The sequence below is a fragment of the Haliotis cracherodii genome, unplaced genomic scaffold (genome assembly GCF_022045235.1).
Source record: "Haliotis cracherodii isolate W230 unplaced genomic scaffold, xgHalCrac1.p SCAF_11, whole genome shotgun sequence".
NCBI lineage: Eukaryota > Metazoa > Mollusca > Gastropoda > Lepetellida > Haliotidae > Haliotis > Haliotis cracherodii.
This window is the reverse complement of record NW_027266266.1, coordinates 21,125,258-21,147,008: the sequence shown is the minus strand read 5'-3', so window position 1 is coordinate 21,147,008 and position 21,751 is coordinate 21,125,258. Positions and strand designations below refer to the sequence as shown.

Below are 21,751 nucleotides of genomic sequence, written 5' to 3'. Positions count from 1 at the left end.
TGCACCCTAAATTATTGGGCAATTTAATTCTGGAAAATATATCTGTCGTGTATGATATGCACATGCTTTTCTTTTGTGTCCTTTCCGGCTGTCACTATAGTGTCAGCATAAACTACGAAATTTACGATCTTTCAACTCTGTTTTTTTTCTCACCAAAATTATATTCTAATAAGAAAAATTTCTAATTTTAAGAGCGCCCTGGGTGCTTATTACGTCGAATACGGTATTCAATATTGCCTTGGAACCTTCTCATTACAAGTTAAAAAATAATAAGTGAACATTAGACATATCCAGCTGTTGTTTTCAGTTTAGTAACAGTATGAAAGATCCCAGTATCATTATTGAAAAGTGAGTAGTATTAGGGGCCATTGGAAGGTAACTGTGAGTGTTTCCATCCTCTAAACAGCTATAAAATAACTTACACCACTGTACGGTCCTGGGACCAAACCTAATTGTAAAACACAGATCAGCCTTCAAAAATTGTCAAATGTCATTTTACTTTTTTTCATCATTCAGATGTCATTTGTTTATGGTGGATGGTTTTGTAAAAGGAGTAATAAAACACAATCTCATTAAAATCAGATCTGAGGACATCCCAATACGGGTCACGTCAGACCGACCTTTCGCGAAACTCTGACCCACCAAAGGAATTACTGACAAGAAGTCTACATTAACCATTCAGAAGGCAGCTTTCTTGTGCTTTACAGCACTAATTTCAAATTGGCAACTACGCTTCGAAACATATTTTGACAAATTCTCGCTTAAAAATTTGAAACCTGAACATAAGAACATTTTCGAATGGCTAATAGGTGGTCTAGATTGTATGGATTCAGTCGTTAAGCCCGTAACTATCATTCGGAATACCCTGTGTTAAAGTTCTCGTGGTTGCATGATTAGAAATCACATTCCGACTGTTGCTTTTATGATCTGGTAAGCGATTGGTCGGATGAAAGGTCGTTGTAACATGACCCCTAATGGGATGTCCTCAGATCTTTGTTTAGTGATAGCGAGAACTAAGATCTGATTTAAATGAGATTGTAATAAAACAATACAGGCTTAACAAACCAACAAGTCCAAATCCATCTGCATTATTTGGAAACATATATATTTGCGTGAACTTGAAGAGGAGGTAAAACATAACATGGGTGCTAAGTGATGACAGAAACCATTATTCCAAGAATACATGTATGTCAATTATGGAACACTTTTTCACCATTGTTCATAGAACAGCAGTGCCAAGTCTTAACTGCTGAGATGAGTAATCACGTTTACTTTTCTGCCACCAAGAACACAAATTTTCTGCCACCAAGAACGCAAATACACCCACGCCAAGCACAAGTAATTACCCATATCCTTGTTCAGCTGAAACAAACTTTCTCATTTTAAGGAACAAACATTGTCATTTTTCAATTCCAAAGCACCATCAAGCACTGTGAATTATGAATTAAAAACCAAAATACATATAACAATAAACAGGGTTCAGTTCCACAAAGCAATCTTAGCGCGACTATTGTATTCCTATGTTAAAGTATGGTAGCTATGATCATCTTAGTACTACGATTATCGTAAGCCTATATGTTAAAGTATGGTAGCTACGATCATTTTAGTACTACGATTATCGTAAGCCTATATGTTAAAGTATAGGAGCTACAATCATCTTAGCACTTAGCTAACGTGAGCCTATGTAAAGGACCAACCATTTGCTTTTCTGAGGGGCTTGGGATTTTTTTCCAAAAAAAGAGAAAATTCTTGAAAATAATAATTATGCCTCAGAGTGTTGGAGAAAAAGGAAATTGCCTCCCACAAAATTTACATTGTTGCAAGGTGTTTTACTTAAAACAAATTCAGGCTCATAAATGTGAATAAATTAATATCAAATGTTTGGTCTCTTAAAGTATGGGAGCTATGATCATCTTAGCGCTAAGATCTCTTTGTGGAACGATCCCCACGTGATGCCCACGTGATCCCTATTCAGTGTCACTCTGTTAATCCAGCCAGTACTGTTCCCACTCAGTTGCTTGGTTTAACAAATTTCCAGATTAACAAATCATGAACACCTAGTAACCATGGTAACATGAGTAAGGTCCCTATTTTCCAGGAACAGGGAGGGTCTCCAGAATAAGCGGGTCCAGAATTACAAGGTTTCACTGTCTCCTGGCCACACAATTGAAGATTACATTACATTCAGCCATTATACCATCCTTAATTATCTAGTGTACCATATCTCCATTCAATTTTAATAAACACCCTGGACCTGATAGCCACAAAAGCTTCACAACAGCTCAACAGCCACAACAGCTCCATCTCTTTTACCATCTTAGCACACAGTTTCCCTCACTCATGATCTTGAAATAAACAACAAAACGAAATGACCTTTTGAACAAGAGTTCAGCAAAGATGTGACTTCAGAATTTCAGCCTCAAAAGGGCAAACCATACATATTATTGAATCAGAAGACTGATATCTATCTATTAACTGTGAAAGGCGTTTCCTGAGTATTAAGTGAGTGAGTTGGGTTAAACGCAGCTTGTAACAGTATCACAGCGTGTCAGCTTAATGTGGGAGGAAAGACCGAAGTGATGCAGGTCTCAGACGTTTACCACTTCGGTGAAACCCACAAGCACGGGTATGGTGCTGACAAACCTAGAAACATAATCGGGGCGAACCGGGATTCGAACCCACAATCATAGGTTTCTGGCGTGCACATTGAATCTCGGCACCTTAGACAACTGGGCCACCCGTGCCCCCCCTGAGTAATAAGACAAGGCAGGAAAGTCTCATGCTATAGGGCGTTCCCAGTTGTAGAGATGGTACACACCAAATCATTTCAAGCACTGGTGACATCGCCCCAATTTCACAGCTATTTTTACCTTCCATGTCATTCAAACCAGACCCAAAATGAAGCTGTGGTGGCAAATGGGTATCTATCCAAATATAATGGAGACATGATACACAAGATCATAAATCAGGGATGCAATTACACCAGTATATACATTAATAGCCTAGTACTATATAAGCCCTGTTTCAGTGAGCGCTGAGTGACTCTGGCTTGGACGCAGTGCCCGTAGTGTACTAAAATCAGTTAAAAGACGCGAGTCTCGTAAAGAGTCGATGCCAGAATCCTCTGACAGTGGCGACCCATTCATACCATAGTCCGACACCCAGCCCAAACCCTTAGCTTGGGCTGCAGCAAGGTATCTCTTCCGCCGGTTTATCTTATATATTTTTATCCTCTCACGCTCCGCCTCAGGATCATCCAGTATATCCTCCCAGCGTAAACTTTCATTGAATGGCTGAGGCGACGGCATTTTGTTGATTGTCGTTGAAACAGAAACAAAATTTTGTTCGATTTTCTTTGAACTTTTGGCCCGGTTTGATCCCAGATGGCCTTTAGTCCTAGAACATTTCTCGCCTTTACTTTTTGTCTTTATTGTCACTGTGGATATCCTGTTTGTTATATCAAGGACACCAGAATTATTGGGTTCGGATCTTGCCCTTGGCAAAGGGTCCTTGCTGGTGGAGTTGAGGTTTAAATGTTTAGCACCTTTCCTGGTTACTGGCGATGGCAGGTCCCTGTCGTCAGAAGGAATTTTTGGAAGCGATTTCTTTTTACGGGATGTAAGCAGTGATGAGTCCGAGTCTGCTCCTGAAATTACAAGGAGTAAACATTTAAATTGACAAATCAAATTTGTTGTGTTCATTGTAATTCTGGCATTCTGATTAGCTGAATTGGTCATGTGTTATTGCATTCATTTCCTAATGAATGTTTGTTTGTTTGTTTGTTGTTTAACGCTGCACTCAGCAATATTCCACCTATATGGCAGTGGTCTGTAAATAATCGAGTCTGGACCAGACAATCCAGTGATTAATATCATGAGCATCAACCAAGTCAGCAAGCCTGACATATCCCATGAAGTGCATCAACATGAAAATAAATGTAACAAATAAACAAAATTTTATGGCATGGATTATTTGAACTTGTCTTGAATATTCCTATCCAACTAAAGCTAGTGCCTTCCACAGTGTCCATGAGGCATTCCAAGCCAACTAAAGTCAGTATCTACCAGAGTGTCTATGGGGCATTCCTAGCTAACTAGTCAGTATCTACAGTCAGTATCTAGCCAACTAAAGTCAGTATCTTCCACTGTGTCCATGAAGCATTCCTAGCCAACTAAACTTAGTATCTTTCAACATGTCCATGGGGTATTCCTAGCCAACTAAAGTCAGTATCTATCACCGTGACCATGAAGCATTCCTAGCCAACTACAGTCAGTATCTTCCACTGTGACCATGAACCATTCCTAACCAACTACAGTCAGTATCTTCCACTGTTACCATGAGGCATTCCTAGCCAAATAAAGTCAGTATCTTCCACTGTGTTTATGGGGCATTCCTAGCCAACTAAAGTCAGTATCTACCACCATGTCCATGAAGCATTCCTAGCCAACTAGTCAGAATCTACAGTCAGTATCTAGCCAACTACAGTCAGTATCTACCACAGTATCCATGGGGCATTCCAAGCCAACTAGTCAGTATCTTCCACTGTGTCCATGAGGCATTCCTACGCAACTACAGTCAGTATCTACCAGTGTCCATGGGGCATTCCTACTCAACTACAGTCAGTATCTACCACAGTATCCATGAGGTATTCCTAGCCAACTAAAGTCAGTATCTACCATAGTATCAAGGAGGTATTCCTAGCCAACTACAGTCAGTATCTACCACAGTATCCATGAGGTATTCCTACGCAACTACAGTCAGTATCTACCAGTGTCCATGGGGCATTCCTACTCAACTACAGTCAGTATCTACCACAGTATCCATGACGTATTCCTAGCCAACTACAGTCAGTATCTACCACAGTATCCATGAGGTATTCCTAGCCAACTACAGTCAGTATCTACCACAGTATCCATGAGGTATTCCTAGCCAACTACAGTCAGTATCTACCACAGTATCCATGAGGTATTCCTAGCCAACTACAGTCAGTATCTACCACAGTATCCATGACGTATTCCTAGCCAACTACAGTCAGTATCTACCACAGTATCCATGAGGTATTCCTAGCCAACTACAGTCAGTATCTACCACAGTATCCATGAGGTATTCCTAACCAACTATAGTCAGTATCTACCACAGTATCCATGAGGTATTCCTAGTCATCTACAGTCAGTATCTACCACTGTATCCATGAGGTATTCCTAGCCAACTACAGTCAGTATCTACCACAGTATCCATGAGGTATTCCTAGCCAACTACAGTCAGTATCTACCACAGTATCCATGAGGTATTCCTAGCCAACTACAGTCAGTATCTACCACAGTGTCCATGAGGTATTCCTAGCCAACTACAGTCAGTATCTACCACAGTATCCATGAGGTATTCCTAGCCAACTACAGTCAGTATCTACCACAGTATCCATGAGGTATTCCTAGCCTACTACAGTCAGTATCTACCACTGTATCCATGAGGTATTCCTAGCCATCTACAGTCAGTATCTACCACTGTATCCATGAGGTATTCCTAGCCAACTACAGTCAGTATCTACCACAGTATCCATGAGGTATTCCTAGCCAACTACAGTCAGTATCTACCACAGTATCCATGAGGTATTCCTAGCCAACTAAAGTCAGTATCTACCACAGCATCCATGAGGTATTCCTAGCCAACTACAGTCAGTATCTACCATAGTATCAAGGAGGCATTCCTAGCCAACTAAAGTCAGTATCTACCACAGTGTCCAGGAAGCATTCCTAGTCAACTAAAGTCAGTATCTACCACAGTGTCCATGAGTGTTCCTAGCCAACTATCTCCAGTCCACATTCCCATCTCACCCCCCTGTAACACACACCCTAATCACCCTATTGGAATGCAATAAATTACCTTCCAAAGAGGGCTGCGTTATCACAGTGCTCAATAATTATGTTTTATTGCCTATCGGACAATGTTAGTAGCACAATACCAAGCTAGTAGATCCCTATCTAACTATGACATAATGTAGACACCTGAAAGGAGCGTGTGCCTTTTGTCCACCAAGTAATGAAGTCATGCCTGGATGTACTACTTTTTCCACAAGGCACAAACCAAATAGAACCACAAGGGTCCGTAGCTTTTCTGGAATATTAATTTAGATCAGAAAGGTCATTCAAGGGTAATTTGTTATTTGTTTGTTTGTTGTTTAACACTGCACTCAGCAATATTCCAGCTAATATAACAGAGGTCTGTAAACAATTGAGTTTGGACCAGACAATCCAGTGATTGGCATCATGAGATTCGACCTGCGCATCTGGGATACAATGATATGCATCAACCAAGTCAGCAACCCTGTCCACCAGATCCTGTAAGCCACCGCATAGTCGCTTTTACGACAAGCATGGGTTGCTGAAGACCTGTTCTCACCCGGACCTTCACGGGTTACAAAGGACATTAGATAAGCAAAAGAAATAGCACAAGTCTCCACATATCCTCAATTACACAATGATACATACATAACTGGCTATTCAGAGGGCTAAAAATACATGTTAACCATTAATAACATTTTTAATATGATGGTCTTGTATAAAATCAAATAGGCATGATTAGAATTATGTTCCCAATATTTAGAGACAACATAGCTGGGATAATACCTGCGAGGTTTCAGTTTTGTAATTTCCTGATGTAAAAGTTAATGGTGAACTGACAAGCAAACTAAAGGATGAGTGACAACTTGCCCACAACATAAGTTCACTTGACTCTCAGTCACTGGTCATTAGACTTGCCAAAGTCTCTTAGGCAATAATTATTAGTTTAAATCATAACTTTAGATTATGTAAATAATAAGAGCAAGTTGTCCCTATAACATGTATAAGAGACTGGAGTGCTTAATGTACTGTCCACATATCTAGACTTGCCTGTTAGGAGGAAAGAATTACTTCCCATCCATGGACTTTTCTTTCAGTACAGCCTTGGAGCAAGGCTAACTGGTTATAAGCATTAGTAGGTTTGCAAATCTTAATTCTCCCAATGTGAAGTTAGAGTGATAGAAATGACTTTTATACATAATGACTGGCAGTATTTCTTTGAAACCTTGCAATATTAGGCAGATTTATTGCAAATAGTTAGGATTGTTCTATGAAAACATTTTCACCATGAAGTTACATTGTTACATATTTTTAAGTCTCTACAGTCATAGTATCATGATATTGGAGAAAGATGCTAATTTCTCAAAAGTTTAATATTATTCTACAACTGTTCTATATTCACGAAATTGTAGGTCTCTGAAGCCACAGACATCGTAGATCAACTTTCAGGTATTAGAACAAAAACTCCCATCTATAGAATTTGGCACCCCTTCCAACTAAATTTAATTAAAGATGTGACAGTTTAAATGTAAATGACTTCAAACATGTCTACACTACCCAGCACAAAGTATCTGTATCCAAGCAAGCAAACCACACACATACACATGATATATGATATCCAGAAAAGGAATACGGTTATTGAGTTTATTAATAACAAACTCAACCCATTCATCATATTCATATTATGCTGGCCTACAGTGAACAGTTTGGTAACGGCGAAACCAATATGTTCAATAATTGGATAACGTCTTTCATCACTTCAATGTTACTCTCTACAAAGTAATCCCTAGTTTGCAATGAATTTGGTTTCAAAAACATGTGGCATACAATGCAGTGGTTGACAAACATAGCTTGATTCTATGCAATAAAGATTTTTTTCACACAATTCAGGTATATTTTGTCTAACATTGAAGGGATCAGCTTGGCACAAGCCTACTGGTGCCATCCGTTTGTTTAATGTTGATGGTATACCAAGCATGCTATGACGTAGACTAAAGAGTATGCATAGTCCAATCAAAATCGCTTAACAAAATTGACATCAGGTTCGTTAACTGTCGTGCAGATTTCAGTCAACTGCAGGATTTGCAAAGCATGTGTACCACCAACTTGACGTCAACAGATATTTTCCAAATCTTTTCATGTTTTTAATCAAGGTGCTCACATGATTTGATGCACTTTGCCAAGTAAGACCCGTTTTATCACAACATAGATTTTGATTATTGATCAGATTGTCTCTGTGCACCACCATTTGAAGCAAATGCAAGTGAGTGATATGAGAGGTGGAATCTGATTAGTCAGTAGGAGGGACATAGAAGGGACATAACTCATAACAGCCACTGGCCATGCTGGGGTTGCAACGATCGAGCCCTGAAATTCCAGCCTAGTTCAGCCAAGGTGAAAACATAGAGAATCTCACCCGAGTGTCTTTTGATATCAAATATATCAACACGAGGCTTGCCAAGGATTTTTTTCACTTTTATCAACGAGTGTTGATATATTTGATATCAAAAGAAACGAGGGTAAGATTTTATTTATCATCCAACATCATTCATCCAACTTTTTCAATTTGTAGACAGTAATTAGCAGTGTCTTCAGTGTAAAAAGTACTGCTAACAGCTTCAGAAGCAGAGCCATTAGTGATGTCATTTGATTGTGATGTCATGGTAACCAGTGACGTCCCAATGGTCTGCAAAGCACTGTGATGTAATTTCATTGCAGTGATATCTACAGTGTAGATATCGCTTGATCTAATCCAAGCAATATCTCCTGTGGGAGCCAGTTTTGGATGATAATTGACTTTTACAGTCAGTGAACTCCCTTGCCTCAGGAAGATGAGTTCAGGCCAGTCAGACCCAAAACCTTTTGGCACAGACTGGACTAGGTTTATCACATGTAATCATATACCCACAGAGTGGGACACTGCTTACAACATGAATCACTGACTTGTCTGGCCAACACTCAATTACTTACAGGCCACAGCTATACAGCTGGAATATTTCGGAGTGCTGTATTAAACAAACAAACAAAACAAACAAAGAAGAAGGAAGGTGGTCTTGGCTCAATGCAAGTTTACCTGCAAGATTAGACAAGACCGTGCTTAGTACAACACACTGTCTAGGCAATAAACAAATATATTGTCACTACTGAATAGTGGCTATGCATAACAGATTCCCTGGTGACATTAAGTGGGAAGAAAATACCACCACAAGCCATACCATGCTTTTCAAATGTACAGAGCAACACAATGGTGATCTTCCCTGTTGTCTGACTGATCTGTGCAGATTGTCTATTTCAATAACACGCTGTCACCTACTGATAAATAATGGACAACCATGTACCCCATAAGTCGGTAGGCACACGTGCATATACCGTATTCAAAGGCTTAAGAATCCTACCTCAAAAATGCGAGTGGTCTTTGCTCGCATTATTAAATTGCATTTACATCAACAATAAGACATTTTGGATAGCAGAACTTAGACATACGCTGAAAACAAACAACTATGTATTCCACACCACTGTTTATTGAGCAGCACTTGTAACAAGTATATAAACAATGTCATTCAAACATTAATTACATTCTGTGAATTGTCACTGCTGTGGTCAAGACAAGAGTTCTACTCACTTATGTCATCACTGACCACACCTGCAAGTCCAGAGAGAGAGAGAGAAAGAGAGAATGAAGATGGTTTTACGCCGCTTTTAGCAATATTCCAGCAATATCACGGCGGGGGACACCAGAAATGGGCTTCACACATCCTACCCATGTCAGGAATCGAACCCGGGTCTTCGGCGTGACGAGCGAACGTTTTAACCACTAGGCTACCCGACCGCCCCCTGCAAGTCCAGACAGACGCAACACATGCAACACGGCGTCTTTGTTCTTTCCGACTGCGTCAAAGACCGACATGAGCCAGCGCGCATGTACTGTTTTAGCGGAAGTACTCTACTCAGCGCTAATAAGAGGTGCTATTTGGTGTGTGATTGGATTAATGTAAGGTTGGATCAAGGTGAGGATTCTCCTGTAAACGTGACAGAGGACATTTTCTTTAGATATAAATCCACTGATGATTACGAGGAAGGGGGTGTCGCATTCATATTGAGTCACATTTTGGGCTAGGGGTCATCGGTCGCATTCTTTTGGAGACGCATTAATTTCACGATTTACAGTATTACCTACAATAATCTTGTTTGCTGGCATGGTTGGCTTTTAAAATCATTTTTGCATCCTGATAAGTATTCAGAAGCTTTACCTCAAAATGAGTTGGGGTTTACCTTGGAGTGAGTGAGTGAGTTGGGTTTTTAACGCCTCTTTGAACAGTATTCCAGTTATATCCTGACACAGGAGATCAACTCTGTACAGCAAATTGGCAGTGCCCCATACGACTGGGCCGCCTGTGGTCCCCTAACTAAAATAAAGGGGAAGTAGGGTTATTCTTGCATGCTACGTGTTTATTATTTCGAATACGGTAATTCATTTGGTGTACCTGTTCCACATACCATTACCTGTCTGGGCCTGATGTGATATCAGTGTCATGTTTTATAACCTTCATTAACTGTTCAAGAAATTCCAAAAATGTTCCTTGCTATGAGGCTAGATTTCATGAATCTTTTGGTGAACATTTTTTCAAAATGACAGGGTTTTACATCATGCCGAATTCATGCATACTTAATGTAGTAATATCCTGAAATACTTTAAAATAATGATTGATACGAGTCATGACTGACACAATAAATTCGCTAAGGAAATCTTGTCCAATATACGTCATGAAGTTACGAGGGTACGTTTGAATCTCCAGAAATGGCGTCATAATAGAACAATGTTTTACCATGAAATAAACCACAGTTTGTTCTTCATCATGTTCATAGTTCTTTGTGATTTAACGTCCCTCTGAAGTAACTTGAGTTAGATCTATACGTCATTCACACAAACTTCAGTCACAATTTTCGTTCTATTTTTTATATTTCGAGACAAAGTCGCTACAAATGGTGGTAACAGGCAAGCTGACTTTGTTCGAAAATGTACTTATCACTGCTTATATGAAAATCACTGATGTTTTGTTCAACAACAAAGATTTATAAGGTACTTTATTTGCCGGTCCACAGGGAGTGGCAGTCAATGAATTACCGGTCCAAGCCTAATTTTACCAGTAAAAAACTGGTAATTATCGGTAAAAGGGAAAGATGACATGACCCCAAGTGATACTGCTACAACTTATAATATTTTCAGAGACTAAGAATTAAAGTATACATGATTGTGTCTACCCTGAACAATATTACAGCCTAGTCCTGTATTAGAGAATTGCTGTTATCATCCTTATCGTTTCTACTGCTGATAAATCTTGAACCTTCCCCTATATTTCTTGCCTTTGGTAAATGTACTCACTAACCAGGAAGTTGGCTGGTTGGTTTATTGTTTAACGCCGCACTCAGCAATATTCCAGCTTTATGACGGCGGTCTGTAAATAATCGAGTCTGGATCAGACAATCCAGTGATTAATATCATGCGCATCGATCCACTCAATAGGGATCGATGGCATGCATCAACCAAGTCAGCGAGCCTGACCACCCGATCCTGTTAGTCGCCTTTTACGACAAGCATAGTTGACTTTTACAGCAAGCATGGATTGCTGAAGACCTATTTTAACCCGGGTCTTCAGGGATCAACAGAGGAAGTACATGTACCTCAGGTAGCATATACCAGATTCCTACAACAGTATTAGTATCTGGGGGCCTCTTATTCTTTTTACACCTGGATTAAGACGAGGACCGTTTGGCCTTAATTCTTAATTTCAAACACTAGTTGTTGTTATAGTCTTCTTATACAAAATATCCAAACATTAACATGATTAAAGTTTTCATTCCTGTGATGTTGATATGTGTTTGTTGATAGCCAATTCAGTTTTACATACAGCATTAGTCAGTTTACAGATATTTTTTTTTCTTAAAACCTTTGGTTAAAATATATAAAAATTAAAATTAAACTTAATCTTTTAAGTTAGGTTTTTAAAAAGAGAATTATACAGGTGTATACCATGGTATACAGAAGAATGTCACAATTTGGAATTAGAAAAAAATAAAATAAAACTTTAAAAAGTGAGAAATTTAAATTGGTTTTAACGAGTACTTCACTCTGTGACTCTTCCCCTATTAATTCAGCGGTCTACACAGTCTATGTTCACAAACATGACAAAAAAGACAACAAAAACTCTTCTCCTGTTTTGTCTATTTGAAAAGAACTTGATATGTTTTCATACTTAAAGCCCAAAACATAACATTTGATTTCCAGTAAGTTTATCAATGACTATAGTTGCTATGTGTTACCACACCTACCTCTTACATTTAATGTACATTCGATGTGGGATCTGTCGCTTATCAATAGGAACTACAACCATGATTAAATATGGACATACAAGTCCGCGAGAGAGCAAGCACGCTCAAACACTCAGCAGTATTTGTACAGACATAAACCTGATATAAGAGCCAAACTTGGAGTGGAATTTATGGCTGTCAGCGCTTGAAAACATTTGATTTGTACTTGATGTCTCCTGCCTGAAATTGACGAAAGAAATTACAGCCGAGTGTGAGGACTATTGAGTGTGATGTTGAATTGAAAGGAATAATTTGACAGTGGCCTAGAGTTTATAATCTGTACATTCAGACACTTTGCAAGTTAGATCTGTATTCGCACAGACATTTTCTCTTAAACCTGATGCCAAATGCTGTCTGGGACAGGTGGACTATTTCTTTCTCAACGTGTTCAGAACGGTTGCTGTTTGTTTAGTCTGTCTCCCAGTCCCTACAGAATACATTAAGAAATAATCCAACACAAGTCTAGAATGATTGGGCATGTCTTGATTTCCTCAGCTGAAATTAACCATTGTTCTGGGCTCGATTTGGATATATAGAGAGTCTCTCCCTCATGCCTTTTGATATCAAATATATCAACGAGTGTTTTTCTGCATTTCTGATGCGTATTTTACGCAGATACGCATCTTATATGGAGCTCTGAATTCACATGAAAAGGCAATGAAAGGGATGGTGTTCGTCACATTCATGCTGTAAATGTGATGTTGCTGAACAATTGATTCAAACAGAACAATAGACACGACAGACATGACACTATTGACACATGATACATATCCCTTACTTTACCACTGTATAATTTAACATGCGATATACAATGTTTTTTCAACACATAAAAGATAATGGTTTTAAGGCATTAAATATATAAGAGGTATGTTTGGCCCAGGTGTGCCATGATCTTTAGACATGTTAGATGATGGGTTCACAGATTAACCCTGATTATGAGCACTGTTTTGTCAGTACAACCCAGTACTACACATGTCAATGATAACCAGAGTGAGTGAGTTGGGTTTAACACCGCTTTTAACAGTATTACAGTTATATGACGGCGTGTCAGCTTAATATGACTTAGCCTTAGACGACTGGGCCCCCCTTGCCCCCCGATGATAACCAGAGTGAGTGAGTGAGTTGGGTTGAATGCCGCTTTTAACATTATTCCAGTTATATCACAGCGTGTCAGCTTAATATGGGAGGAAAGCCCAAAGTGATGCAGGTCTCAGACGTTTACCACTTCGGTGAAACCCACGAGCATGGGTATGGTGCTGACAAACCTAGAAACATAATCAGGTTGAACCGGGATACGAACCCACAATCAATGTTGATATTCTAGTTAATCATCATTATCCAATATAATCAGGGATCAGGAAATATCAAAATCATCACCTTGTCTCTGGACAAATACACAGCAAAAAAACATTGAAAAAGGATGAAGATTACATACTAAAATCTATCTTTTAATCACAAAATCGGTCTTTTTCTTGTTTTGAAATTCTTAAACCTGTTTTTGTATCTCCGTGGCTATTCCCACCATGAATAATGAATTCAGCCGGGGCATAATAAAACAAAAACCATGATCGAGCAGACACTGTGATCTGCCTTGGTTTCTCACAATACATTGCACTGGCAACATGGCACTGAGACTGATCAACCAATCAGGGAGCATGTCCTAAAAAATGAGGACAAGCAAAACAATACACTGCCATCAGTTGGATTGGTCATACTGTTTAAAGCTATATTTAGTACAAGTTACGAATGATTTATCAAAATTGAATAAAATTCTGAGCTATAGATTGTCCACAGACAACTGAAGCTGATATTTTTGTCTGGCGATTTCAAGTGATGAGTTTGGCAAGTCATGGATTGACTTTCCACATCCCTGAATATAATCTAAATTTAGAGAATGTTTTTGTGTTTTGGTGCAGAATAGAGCTGTTACGATTCACTCACATATTCGGTGAATCGAACCGTATCCATTCATGAATTGAATTCGTTATTCATGGTCACTAGAATCGAACATGTATGAATCATGAAGAATATGCAGTCATGTGCATCTACATACCCTGTACCTAAAAATATCCATAAGAACATATTATATACACAGATTTCTTTAAAGACAACACTCATATATAAAATTTTACGGTATTGTGGTCATCGGTCATTGTGGTATTTGAGCAGATACTAGTACCTGGATAAATGCAGTATATGAATATATAATATATTAATAATTAACCAACCATGTCAAATAATTAATGTTGTTATTTTTAACTGAATATAATAAATTGTACATCAACTGCTGACTTATTGTAATTGTGAATAAATATTTTTATTCGTTTCCCTATATTCATGATATGAATCGTATTCACCTCATAGTGTATTCGTTGCAGCCCTAGTGCAGAATAAAGTTATTTGGGTATGGTGCCCTCACACTGCCCTGAGACGTGCTCCTAAATGTCATGACTTATGAACGCTGATGCTTCTCAACATGCTCAAGGACTCCAGGCTACGCTTAACTATAATTAATGAAGTTTCTCAGATACCATGTATACACAGCATGCTTCTTATGTTCGCTGTACTGTGATTCACCAATACCGGGTACCAGTAATACCAGTAACCAGTATCCTTGTAATACATATCATACCATAAATACTGTGTTCATAATACCATAAATATTGTTGATCATACTATAAATACTAGTGGTGGGACAATACACCGGTGTATCACGACTTTTTACTACTCGATACAAGTATCGACCAAAGTCACACACTAAGTAAATAATATCGATTCTGACCTTAAATGTTTGCTTCAAAAACTGTTCCACTAAACACTAATCAGAAGTGCCAGTTAATAGTGAAAACATAAATATTTTCATTTGTTGTACCATACTTCAATCTGCCTGATTTGTAGTGGATCGCACAGTTGGTTTATCGGCCCAGCCCTAATAAATGCTGTTGATCATACCATAACTACTGTGTTGATCATACCATAAATACTGTGTTAATCATACCAATAATACTGTGTTATTCATACCATTAATACTGCTAATCATACCATGAATACTGTGTTATCATACCATAAATACTGTGTTGATCATACTATAAATACTGTGTTGATCAAACTATAAATACTGTGTTGATCAAACTATAAATACTGTGTTAATCATACCATAAATACTGTGTTTATCATACTATATTAATACTGTGTTAATTATTCCATAAATACTGTGTTAATCATACCATAAATACTGTGTTAATCATACCATAAATCCTTTGTTGATCATACCATAAATACTATTTACCATACTTTAAATACTGTTGATCATACTATAAATACTGTGTTTATAATACTATAAACAGTATTCAAGACCATACTACAGGGGTAGAAACTAACATATTTAGTCAACTAGTCCTTATCATGATAACATATAGCAAAACCCTAAAAATGGCAAATTTCTACTGGTCCTTATGACATGCATGTTACCTTAACTATTGGGCAGTTTGGCAAGGACAACAGGACTAGTGCTAATTTCTAACACTGTACTATAAAAACTGTGTTTATCATACTATAAATACTGTGTTGATCATACCATGAATACTGTGTTGAGATAAAAAAAACAATAGCGACAGTATGACTACTAACACTGTTCACCTCCTACTGACCCCAACCTTCAACAAGGAATGACTACCCCTGAAGCTCTTCCAGTATGGATTAAGACTGGCTTGGTGTTTGTTAAAGGGATTTATAATGTATGACAGGTTATTGAACAGACTATTGTGCCACTTGACTGATAAGCCAGCTTATAACACATAGGTCCTACCGTAATAGCTCCACTCTCCCAGAAACTACCAATGTTGAAGTATAAGAACACGAGATGTGGTGTTGCACTTGAAATTTGACCTGTCTTTACATATATTGAAGATTTGGGGTGAATTTCACTGATTAGGTGTATAATTTTTTTATTTGGGGGAAAGGGGAGTGGTTAAGGGGGTATGGATCCGCTGACATGAAAAATAACAAAATGACAAATTGAACGCTTTTTCTGACATTGTAATACTGACGACTCTAATGGCATTAAAAAAAGAAATGAAAGAATAAGTTAACAAGTGTTGAACAAAGGATTCATTGTGAAATACAAAATACATTTACTGCAAAATATGAAGCAATGTAGACCAATACAAGCATCAGCCCTTCAATAAAACATATCTGATTGCTCCGTCATCTAGGTGGGAAAATGACAACATTCTTGTGCCTTGTGAGTGCCGTCAAGGGGCATAAATCCATGAAATTGAGACATTCGTTTAAAGACAATTTATATTTTTCAACCACTTACATTGTAAGAACAAAACAAAATTCTGATAACCAACTATAAAAACATTAATCGCCTTTCTGCTGTCCACATTTCCCTGAACACTTAAACATGCCAGGTTTTGCAAAAGGCAAATAAAACCGTGATTGAATGATGCCCCCCAACAGGTGACAAGAAGCAAGACCTTGTTTCATGTGGCCTAACAGGGTTAGAAACAAACAGTTTTTGGCCACTAGTCCTTATAATGATAACATATAGCAAAACCCTCAAAACAGGCCAATTTCTACTAGTCCTTAGGATACCTTTACTATTGGGTAGTTTGGTAAGGACTACAGGACTAGTGCCAATTTCTAACGCTGCCTAACAGAATAACTACGGTAGTGTTCTTCCAGACAGGTCGACAACCACACAACTTCAAACTCGAAATTTGTGATCAAAGACATGTCTTTCAATTTCACTCAAAAAATCATTTCAAGCCTATAAATTGGACTCCATACTGACCTTCAGTAACCTTTGTAACAAATCAACATTACTTCAAAGACCTGTCAATACGCAATAGACAACTCTTTGTCATGTTGTCTATTTGAATAACAAGTGGTGTGTACCTGGTCACCGACATGTGTCAGTATCATGTATATATCATGTACATATCACAGGGATAATGTATTTTATGATGCATAGGAAAATACACCTGAACATAATGATCATGCTGTGCAGTCTTTGGATCGAGGTGGACAGGGGTTAACGTCACGTTCAAGGTTATTTCACTTATGTATGAATGTGCATGTATGTCGGAGTGTGGCTGCTTGTACCAGCCTGGTCTAATGTTGGTTTTATAGACACTGACAACTTGAGCATGATATTAGCATGATATTAGGGCTGGGACAGGTAACTCAGGTACCCGGGCCGGCTGGGTACTGAGTAGGACCCGGTACCCACAGGACTACCCGGACCCGTGGTTAGTCACGTGATATATTGTTTAATGACAAAAAGTATCAAGAACTCTATGGTTACACTACAAGTCACATATAAATGTTCACATTTCTTTCTGACTATTCCCCCATTCCTACTGACTTTTCATATGATTGAATAAAGATATAACTAAAGCAATGTTATTTCAAGTTCAGTGTATGCATGACCAGATCGTTTATTACATGTATCTAAACATGTTTTGCCAGGGCTATGGTAAAAAATGTCCAATCATACATTTTGTACCTATCTCTTGAGGCCTACAGTGGCTACCCGGGTAGGGGAGTGGGTACCCGGGTAGTAAATTCGGACACGTCCCAGCCCTACATGATATATACAAAGTTATGGTAAAATAAACTTGATTAAAAACATACTTTTTCTATCTTGACCATGTTGTTATCGACAGCACCTTTTTTACAAGTGACAAGTGAGAAATGTTTTACACTAAGTACGATGCTCTCAAGATACTGCAGCAATATCTTCATGACCAAGTTCTGGTACTTCCACTAGCTGTCATGATCGTGCCAATTATGATGAAATCTCAAACTCAGGGTCTTTAGCTTGAAAACAATAAACAAGCCAAAGAATACAAATCCAGAAACCTGTTCCAAATAAAAATGTTACAGGAATCCTCGGTTAATTATGTTATTATCATCCAAAATATGCAGATTCTTTAGTATTTCATGGTTGGATAAAAATAGCATAATATTAACAGTGCCAATGTTCCTACCCTACGATATCCAATCTTTGCTCTAAACACTGCTAAAAGTTAATAACAAATGATTCAGGGTTGAGATTCACCTGCAAAATGAAAGAATATCAACTTGAGAAATAAAAATACTGTATCAGGATACCAATCATTCGCACCTATAGCATGTATAGTATCGGGATACGTATTTTATGACCCCACCGTACTATCGTATCGTTACACCTCTAATTCCATCGCCCATGGAAAAAGACTTAGCAACAAGATATGAATAGAAACTATTTTAACACTTTGGGACATGACATTAAATACCACATTACCGCTGCTTAATCACTAATCACCATGATCATGCTGATTTGAATCCAAACAATGCTAAATAAGATTCTATGGTACATCAATTTCAAAGAAATCAAACGAGCCTCAACAACTATAACAGCCACATAACCGAATAATGGTCAATGATTATATTATTAACATAAAGCTGCAGTGAAGATTGCATGACAGGGCTTTAAATAGAGTTTATTACCATAATCTTCTTTCACTTGTTAAAAGCACCATCGATCACGACGCTTAGTTTGGGGGATTGTTGCAACCATTATCATGATTATCACATCAACATGATCAAATAGATAATCATTGAAATGTGATGTTAAAATGACAGATTTTGAGGATTTAGGCAGTAAAATGCTACACAAAAGATGCTTTTTTCCATCAAACTAATACATTCAACATGATCAATCCAGGTAATACTGATTACTATTTTTACTGAAAATTGCTAATTTCAAACTGCTTCAATTTTGGGTGGGCGTCTCTGGTGCAATGTAGCTGGGTATTTTTTGCGCACAACTGTGCCATAGTGTGAATACCATACTTCCTATATTAGACGCATGGCCTCTAAAACATGCTGGCCTCTAAATGAAGCTGCGTCACACACATACGGCACCCTGTCCAAACAACAGAGTCTGAGTCACTAATAGAGGCAGGGTCCATCACTTGGTGAAAGTAATGATCTCTATCACATTAACTTATGGCATGTAATGATTACTTCCATTCAGACCCGTGAAGATCCGGGGTAGAATAGGTCTTCAGCAACCCATGCTTGCCAGAAAAGGCGACTATGCTTGCCGTAAGAGGCGACTGATTCAGTGATTGGATCAGGTAGTCAGGCTCGCTGACTTGGTTCATGCATGTCATCGATCCCAATTGCATGGATCGATGCTCATGATGTCAATCACTGGACTGTCTGGTCCGGACTCGATTATTTACAGACCGCTGTCATATAGCTGGAATATTGCTGAGTGTGGCGTTAAACAACAAATAAACAAACAAACTTCCGTTCACCATGTTCACTTTCGTTATCTCCATGTGTCTTTATACGACTAGAATTTAGGATTGGGTAAGGTTGTGAGTTGCCACTGTGCCAGCATTAAACAGGCCTGCAATAGATGCTGAGTCAGTGGCTTGCACAAAATGAATAGACGCCTAGACGTCTAATTGAGGAAGTACAGTAATCTTTAACCATTGTTTAATTAAGTTCAAAGCCTGGAAATCTTCATGACATTTTGCACATAAACCCTAAATTATACTGAAAACTATTCTGGATATGTCAAAAACAATTCTGTTTCATGTTTGATATGAAAAACATGAGATTCAGCAAATATTTGGCATGGCGACATTTATATTGATATTATCACTGTCACTGTCAGAGAAACAAATATAGTTTATTTCAAGTGTGCCCTCTAGAATGGGAAGAATACTTTTCAATGACAAATGGAAATAGGTTCATTGAATTTATGTTCATTAAGCAAATTCACATGTTCATGATTTCCAACATGTTTGTCCAGGTTTCTGGTTTGAAGTTCATTTATCACTAGGTTCACTTAACAAAACCCATCACAAGACACTACTACAGGGCTTTACCGACAAAACTAGGGATCCAGCGGACCCCCAAATACTAATTTCAAGGGTCCTTACGGGAAATATAAGGATTCTGTAAAGTAATGAAATGATCCAGTGTACTTTACTGTAAGATTTAACAATTACCTTAATTGCAGGAACTTTTAATATCATCTCCAGAATTTGTTATGATGAATAGTATTGTATAGCCTTGGGACGCATTATATATTTTTTTTACAATCCATTCTATACATTGTGCCTACAGTACTGGATGCACATTTTTGTGTGGCGTGCTTCTATTTACAAAAATCTGATTCTAAGTGTGCCCTAATATTCATGATATCATAACCATGGTCATGATAACATAATTATAGCAACAGTCCTCATGCAAATTCTTTCCAGTGTTTAAGTGAGTATAATGGTATGCCAATTTTAACAATATCAACATGAGGGACACCAGAAATGGGCTTCACACAATGTACCCTTGTCAGGAATCGCGCCCGGGCCTTCCTTATAAAGAGCAAACACTTAAACCACAAAACGACCCCACAGCTGTGACAGTGTTTAAAGTTAACATGTTAACAGGGCTCTTGGACAATTTCTTTTCCAAGTATTTAATCAAGGAACCATCTAAATATTTAATTATGAATTATGTGGGCAATATGACAAGCATCCCTTGATCATCTGATGAATTTAATCTTTTATTTGAATATAGCATAAACTTGAAGATAGAAAAAATTACTTTCTCTCAACATGACCAGTATATGGTTTGGTGTGTTTTGGGTGGCCTCCTAACGTGTCAAATTAATGTCATAAGCATGGCATTTTTTACACAAGCATCTCTCTGACACTAATGCTGAGAAGACAAAAAAGCATCCAACACAAACATCAGCACATTTTAAATTGTTTGATTGGAATAAAGCTTTCCACTGCTTTAATCACCTTCCTCAAAATACATGATTTTGTTTCATGCTCTCCCCCAGAACCTCTCGCTTCACTCTCTATAATTTTTTTCCCAGAGTGTGTTTTTAATGTGTAATTCTCAATGTTTCAAACATTTTAAAGAATTTTAACTGATCAAAAGTTCAATTTTGGAGTAAATTAATCAATTCCTCCAGTCCTATTGAATGTGAGAAAACATGGTTCTGCAGCCTTTAACTTTCTCTCTTAATCGTGTTTATACTTGCAAAATGTAAGGTTTATCATTAGGCTATTGTAAAAGGCGTTTGACAGCACAGCACAGTTGGGCCTATCAGCTGTATTGTAATTTAGAGCCTACAGAACTCTGGTCGTATTAGCAGATACTTACCAAGAGTAGCATGGTTAAGAATATGTACACCTTCAACTTCAAGTCCGTTTTCTGGACTTGGATCGCTGTCTTTCACTTCCGATTTTCCGGAGTGTTTTCGGTTTTTACGTTTCTTTTTCGTCTTTTTAGGTTTCCCGTCAGCTGTCAGTTTCTTTTGACCAAGTTTGACACTTTGTTTAGGATCCATTTTCTATGAATTTGACAAACAGTACACGAAACAAGTTAGAGAGACTCCCATACGTATCATCCTTCTGGTCTAACGGAATAAACGAGAGGAGATCAGCATGATAACACCTGTAGCTTTCCGGCTGTCATTTCACGTTTCGATGTTTACAGTGCCGAACAACAGTTTCGTCATTCCTCCG

General features: G+C 38.1%; 1 protein-coding gene across 1 annotated transcript; it reads right to left on the bottom strand.

Moving 5' to 3' along the window:
• Positions 1-2,483: 2,483 nt before the first annotated feature.
• On the bottom strand, positions 2,484-21,700 carry LOC139455560 (uncharacterized). Its single transcript, XM_071237110.1, has 2 exons — positions 21,387-21,700; positions 2,484-3,646 (listed from the first exon to the last, which is right to left on the bottom strand). Exons 1-2 carry the CDS (start codon positions 21,571-21,573, stop codon positions 3,009-3,011), a joined length of 825 nt encoding a protein of 274 aa, XP_071093211.1. The 5' UTR covers positions 21,574-21,700; the 3' UTR covers positions 2,484-3,008.
• Positions 21,701-21,751: the final 51 nt, after the last annotated feature.